The sequence below is a fragment of the Branchiostoma floridae genome, chromosome 6 (genome assembly GCF_000003815.2).
Source record: "Branchiostoma floridae strain S238N-H82 chromosome 6, Bfl_VNyyK, whole genome shotgun sequence".
In the NCBI taxonomy this organism is placed as follows: Eukaryota; Metazoa; Chordata; class Leptocardii; order Amphioxiformes; family Branchiostomatidae; genus Branchiostoma; species Branchiostoma floridae.
In genome coordinates this window covers 15,591,667-15,598,665 of record NC_049984.1, presented here as the reverse complement: position 1 = coordinate 15,598,665, position 6,999 = coordinate 15,591,667, and the positions used below count along the sequence as shown (strand labels likewise).

The following is a 6,999-nucleotide window of genomic DNA, read 5'->3' as shown; positions in this document are numbered from 1 at the left end:
TTGCAACAACAATAATGATATAACGTATAGATGTAAACAAATATGGCCAAAGATATAAAACAAATAATGATCGATTGCAAAAATGTTGGGTGATTTTAGAGGTACAATTAGATGATTTCTGAATTTTCATCTTATGATATCACAATTGACAGTGGAAGTCCAAAACAACAAAATTTGATAGTATAACATTAACGTTACTTCCAATGTTCTTTGGAACATCATAATTATTCTATCAAATAACATTTGTTCTTGCGTAGCGCAACATATCACCAACCAAATATTTCAGAGTGTAGAATGTGTTTGTACACAGCAACGATACAGAATGTTGATAATTAAACTTACTCAAGACTTTGAGACGAGTCGACGCATAAAAGGTTTTTCCCGCTCTACAGTCGTACGTTCCGTCGTCTGCTTGCACCACCGAGCTCACCAAAAGGTTGTATTCTCCATCTGTCTCGTTTCCTGACACGAAAAACCTCCTACTCATCGCATGTCGATTTATACTCAGCACTCTGTTCACCGTCGGTCCTACCCACTTGACTTTGGTAGTGTTTGTAACGTCGGGTACAACACAGGAAAGGGTGACGTTTTTTCCCTCTACCACCGTTCTGTCTACGGTTGATTCTACGGCGAGAAGGCGTCGGCTTGCCGTGCGAGAGGCCTCCGGCGCTACCGCTCCACGTACGGCCGAAGAGTAACGAACCAATCCGGTATCCGTTGTGGTTAATACCAACGCACACCACAACACAGCAGCATGTAAAGCTGAGTTGTACAATTTGGTCATACTCCTGAGCTCGAAAGTCCAAAAGTCAGACAATGAACAAAATTTTCGAAGGATAGAGCTTAAGTGTGTTTGTATTGAGAAATGTTGATTGTGAAAATGAAAGAGACAAAAGAGGAACACTGACATAATGAGGAAACCACGCATTACATAATGGTTGATGTTATTCAATGTTTAGACTACACCACAATGAAATGACCTGGTGAACATGACCCGATGCAAGCTTTTAATAATGGAAAGACACCCCTTAACTTTCTGAAGAGCTGTATGTTGTATTCAAAACTTGTAATAGTAAATTCAAGCAGCCAACGAAGGGCCTCTTGCGGAATTAGTCAGTATTGCAGCACATTAAACATAGGGATATTTACATGTGCAGATAACTTATATCACAGGTTAATCTGTTTGTATCACGTGTAAATCAGCATATTTGGAAATACAGTGTTCCCACAACGCTAATTTCGCCTCTTGCGGAATTCTCCATCATTTCAGCACATGTTAAACATATGCATCACGATTGAATAAGCATTAACATATATATTGACGTAAATAACATCATGCATGTCTAAATGTGTAACGTCCACTGCAAGCTTCAATCTTTGTATAACACAAAAAACACACCTCTTTGAAGTGTAAGTCTGTGTACTTTGACCCACAGTGTTACAGTACGTGGCGCACCTCTTTACTAAACATACAGTAACTTTGTTATGAGTAGTATTCTTGAGTGTTGGTGTGGGGAGCCCCATGGCCCACATCCACTCTCGCTAGTCGTTTATACATCAAACATTGCCCTATAACGAAAATCAATTGCATCGGCTCATTATTTTGGTTTATTTTTATTAAATAGACGGGTCATCAGGTCTCTGTACAACTTCATTTTGGTAGTAGCGAAGTAGTGTGGTGTAGTAATAATTAAATTGCGGTCTTTTTCATAGGCAGCTTTACACCGTTGTCCACCTCTCAACCCGGCCGTTTTTCTTCACCTAAACGTGGGAAGAGTTGAATCTGTTATTCAACATATCATAATAGGTACCTTTTTTTCAATGATTACGCCATTCTTTGGAACATATGTGTCTCGCAACTGGCTTATATGTACACTAGAAAAGCAGGCAACATTGTTTAAGGTAGCAGAACACAGTTTTTGGCCTATGGGGATTTCTATAGTTAAGGGCCTCAAGGTGACTAGCTTCGACGCAATGAAAAATATAGTAGGGTGCACTTTTGGAATACCAAAATCGGTTATGTTTGAGTTGAAGGTACAAGCCACAATATATTAAAAAACAAAAAAATACTGTCGGCGTATCGTCTTCTCACGCCCTCTTTGAAATGCCCCTCTGCGGAGGTCACAGAACTGCAGCCGGCTCACACTAGAAAGGCAGTTGCGTAATGGAGCGCATTTATACACAAAATAGAAAACTTTCACAATCCAAACCATGCAGTCTCAGAGTCAACACCTTCCGTGACCACGTAGCACAGGTTATATCTGGCTGCCCCTCAAATAAGGCTTTTTACCTCTCCTTCAACAAGTTTATCCGTACTATTTTATGTACCCGCGTCATACACCCCGGGGTTCGCCCACTAATACTGTGTTCTGCTACCTTAACGTATGTAAGGAGGAAATGATATTGACATCACCGCTTACATACCCCATCTAGCGACTTGCGATTGAACTGCATGTGTGACTTACGTCAATGTACGTTGACGCATGCTCGCAGTGCTGACAGAAGCGTACACAAAGCTATATAAAAGTACATATCTTCAGGCCTACCTTTATTGACTTTCCCTCCGGTAGTGGTGTCTTCGGTCTTTCTTTTTCCTTGTCTTCCACTTCAAGCTCTTTCTCAAGCATAGCGTCAAGTTCTGCAACATCCTGAGCATATATATACATACAAATACATTTAACGTCTACTCAAGACTACAAGGTCACGTATACAACGCTATATAAAAGTACATATCTTCAGGCCTACCTTTATTGACTTTCCCTCCGGTAGTGGTGTCTTCGGTCTTTCTTTTTCCTTGTCTTCCACTTCAAGTTTTACCAGCAGAGACAGTCGAGGCCGCCACAGTAGACACGTTTGTGTCTCGGGCCTCTGCTTCATAACAACTTACCTTGACAACGGACGGATTCAAGGGTATCGACCATGGACTGTTTAATGGACTAACGAGTATGCGTCTACAAGTGCGAGTATTGCGTCTGCAAGTGCGAGCGTCACCACCCCCAAACATGCCAGTATAATCTTCGCCAAGATTGTGGGCATTAACGGGAAGAAGAAGAAGAAGAAGACAACGTTGAATAACTCTCCACGTTGACATATGAGAGAATCACATTTGCTTGGAATATATAACAAGTACTTTGTTCTTTGATTTTTTATTATTTGACAAATCGATTGCTTGATGACTGAGACAATGAGATATTAAGTGAAACACAATTCATACCCTTTTAAAAATACATTCGCTTTAACGTACATTGTCTATGTATTTGTTCAATGATTTAATCGTAGAATGTGACTCAATCAGCGATTTGCTGCAAAATAGCATCCCTACTCAGCACATGTATTATCTACTATACATCTATTAGCAAGGACGTTATATAAGATATAACGTCTTCTATAACATCCTTACTTACCTATTATTCAATTCAGACAAGTATTTTTTTATTAAAAGGTACAATTATGCATGGGCTGTACTGTGGGGACACCTACCTCCACGCTCTTGTACTCCACCTCCTTTTTGTTTAGCGATCCTCTGACAGAAAACATGGCAGCGATCCACAGAGCAGCCAGGAACACACATGTTCCGCCGATAATGCCTGCTGCGGCTCCTTTAAGTAAAAAGTTCAAAACGAAGTAATTTAAAAACATAAATATCTGTAACACGTAAATTCTCTATTACAGCTGCTCTATTTACTCATTTCATGTATTTTATGCTTCTTCAAATTCAAAGATTTTGTGAGTGGCGGGTCCAATCAATACTTTGTTCTATTCAGTTTAAAAGATTTAATTAACAGAGCAGTGCCGATAAAAAAAACGGCGTCGGCCATATTGGTGCCCTTATTTGAATCGTAACTCAAGGGCGCGCAGTAAGGGTATCATTGACAATTTTTTCAGTATCTCTGTGTTCTTCCGTTCACTTAGTCTCCGACAATTAAGACTACTTTCTTCAGATGATATCTGCAAATGCTGAAATGTACTAATCAAAAATTCAACGAAGGACACCAATATGCCGATCAAACCAATGTGATGGATTGAATAGAGGTGTTCCATGTGGACGTAACAATTAAGCTTGAAATGAATGGTGGTGTTGTTTGTTCTTAGATAGAACAGAGTCACTAACCGAGGTTTTCTGTCCCATGCTCTCCAATATAAGTCCCATTGTGCATGTGGTTATCAGCTGTAAAAAAGTTAGATATTGGAATTTACAAAAGAATTTAAACAAATAGAAATATATAGCAATAATATACGTACAGACAGTATAAACTGACAAAGTTGTTTAGCAATATAACACTTATCTGCCCTCGGAATCTAAACAAGGGACAGTTCCTTACCATCTCTGTTTGTATCACTTGAAATTATTCAAGAAAAATTATAAATGGGATGATTATAACATCAAGATACATGTAAAAGGTCAAAAGCATACCCGTATACATATCATTTAAAGAGCGATATACTCACTTTGTGTGCTTTGTGTAGTCTGGGTAACAGGTGGTGCTAAATGAAAAAGAAAAGGAGCAGCGTTATTCTCAGAAAAGAAAACGGATATGGTAACGTTAGTGTAAGCGAAAGTGTATCGAATGGTAAATGTATAGTTGACTACTTTATCTAGAATTTTCCTGAATTTAGATATCAGGAAAATGCATTCAATCCCCGTGCCAATACTAACGGATATTATTTGAACAAATGTACAATACAAGAGTGCTTACCGACAAATGCATTAATTCTGAACTTTCGGACTTCCGATGGCGTGCAGTGATTGGTCAGCGGATGCTCGTGACAGATGTCATTCTCAATCCTGTACTCCCCTTCATCTTCTGCCTGCACGTCAATCACGGTTAGATTACAGTACAGGGTTTCGTCTAGCCAATCACAGGCCGTGGTGAAGTTGTGGGGGTGACCGTCCGACAGCACGAACAGGGAGTGGTTCCGCCATTTTGGATTGGGAGTGGAGACCCGGATGTAGGCCATGTCCGTGATGTTGGGGATGCTGAAGGTCACGGTGACGTCACTTCCGTGCGCCACGGTCACGTTCTTGACCATGGACGGCTGAAGTCGTACAGCTTCTGTTCAAAAGGAGATCATCCGAAACATTTATTAGGTCTTCTATTACAAACGGTCAAATGATTCAGATAGCATCAATTACTTTCGTCAGTGACACAGTGGCATATCTTATTACCTCGATATCTATCCTCCATCGGTTGTTTGTTTGTTTCTACATTGTACTTGAAGAATGTACATTAATGAAGCTCCTAATTTGATGGCATCATCCTAGATCACTCTTCTCATCGATACGACAATCATAAGAAAACAAAATCACAATAGATGTTGCACTTGATCATCACTATAAATAATATTTTATAAGATATAGGTATGCCTTTGCGCATAACAATGTTATTGACATTAACTTGATAAACCTCAACAAAAATTACAGCCTTAAGCCTACGTTACGCATAACATTGTGTTAAGAAACTTTAAGCTGACATGTATGCTAACTTCAATTCGCAGTTGTAACGTTAGCCTAGTAAATTTATGTTTCAACTGTGACGTTTAAGACTAGAAATACATCGTTGTACCTTAGCAATATTTAACAGATGTAACTTGATTTTCATGATAGAGTGACTGGTATGTTAAAACTACAGCAATGATTTGTCACACCTGTTGAGCTGTGTACATGTCCATACACGAAGTACCCTCCGATAGCGAGGATCGGGAGTACTCTTGTCAGAAAAGTCATCATTTTTGGTCTTTGTTGTTGCTGAAACAAATAAAGTCTCGGCAAATAAGATCACTGCTCTCATATTGAAAAGCTTCGTGTAACTGTAAGTCACATCCCAGCGTGTCAGAATAGTTAGACTATGAACGTTTTTCGTGGTTAGTTGGAATTACATTACACCCATATATTCTTCCAGTCAAATTTAACAAGCAGCATGAACTTTAAGACATCGTGTGTTGATGGACTTTGCCCGACGGTTCCACCATATTTTGCAGGTGGTAACAAATAATCATACACTAATCATGCATCAAATCCTATAAAGATAAATACTTGATCTAAGATCTTAAATTAGACAAATAGAAGTCGACTGACAGTTCTGTACGTCGTCAAGTTCATTGTACGTTGGTAGCGGTACAGGGTTTCTAAAAAAAACATCAGATCGTCTTGAGATGTTCTCTAGCTTGTACTACTAACAAAATTCTGTTACCCATTTGAGAATAGCTCTAAATGTACTGCCATACACAGTGAACTAGTGTGTGGTTCCTACCTAATAACGTTACGGTCTTGTTCCTTTCGTCAGCTACATCAAAGTGTGCAGCTGAATATCCGTCATGAAAACACAGCCATGTCCTGTAGCGACTCTTATATATGGAAATTCTCCTTACCCTTGTGACCTTTGACCTTTGTAAACCATTTACTACTTTGTTGGTAGCCTGGGTAACGGTTGAGGGCCTCACCTTTTATAGCCTGGTATCCATTCTATTCGTGGCCTGGCTAAGCTCTCTTTGGGTTAGAAAGCTCTGTGGAATATTAAAGCTATCTGCCGCCGTTGCCGGGGTAGTTTTTCGCACCCGGTAGCTTTCTGCCACCGGTAGAATTTTCACAAAGTTTAACTTAACCCAACCTCGTAAAAATTACCCGGAGTGCGCTAATGAACTAGTCGGGCGGCCACACGCCCAGCACCGTAGAGCTCTCGGTGGTATGGTAACCAGGCTACACCTTTTATCGTCCGCGCCACGTATGGACTGAAGGTACACACGAGACGCATCTGATAAACATTCACAAAAGGCGGCGCGTTACGTTGTACAAAGGTCACGAAGCATGCACCAGCTGTATAATATAGTTACCAATTAATGTTAGCAATTCTTTATTGTGTTAGGAAATTGCAACACCATGTTGCAATATGAATACATGAATACAAGGAAATATATTCTACTGATACATAGAGTTTTCATTTACCATACGTAGTTAAACAGTCCACTATCAAATGTAAAGGCCACAGGTCGGAGGACCAA

At 39.8% G+C, this 6,999-nt stretch overlaps 1 protein-coding gene across 2 annotated transcripts; it reads right to left on the bottom strand.

Annotated features, from left to right (window-relative positions):
• Positions 1–914: 914 nt before the first annotated feature.
• Positions 915–6,460, bottom strand: LOC118418594. Of its 2 annotated transcripts, none has more exons than XM_035824591.1 (8): positions 6,442–6,460; positions 5,647–5,746; positions 4,698–5,054; positions 4,450–4,485; positions 4,112–4,168; positions 3,481–3,599; positions 2,547–2,648; positions 915–1,761 (listed from the first exon to the last, which is right to left on the bottom strand). In XM_035824591.1, exons 2-8 carry the CDS (start codon positions 5,726–5,728, stop codon positions 1,720–1,722), a joined length of 795 nt encoding a protein of 264 aa, XP_035680484.1. In that variant the 5' UTR covers positions 5,729–5,746; positions 6,442–6,460; the 3' UTR covers positions 915–1,719. The 2 variants fall into 2 exon arrangements, with proteins under 2 accessions (XP_035680484.1, XP_035680483.1); XM_035824590.1 differs by lacking the exon at positions 6,442–6,460 and adding an exon at positions 6,252–6,403.
• Positions 6,461–6,999: the final 539 nt, after the last annotated feature.

Excerpts from the sequence above, each read along its gene's own strand:
- LOC118418594 (XM_035824591.1), bottom strand. The coding sequence starts at position 5,728 with ATGATGACTTTTCTGACAAGAGTACTCCCGATCCTCGCTATCGGAGGG. Across the intron at positions 5,055-5,646 it reads ACATGTACACAGCTCAACAG|AAGCTGTACGACTTCAGCCG; the intron begins GTGTGACAAATC and ends CCTTTTGAACAG. Across the intron at positions 4,169-4,449 it reads GACTACACAAAGCACACAAA|CTGATAACCACATGCACAAT; the intron begins GTGAGTATATCG and ends ACTTTTTTACAG.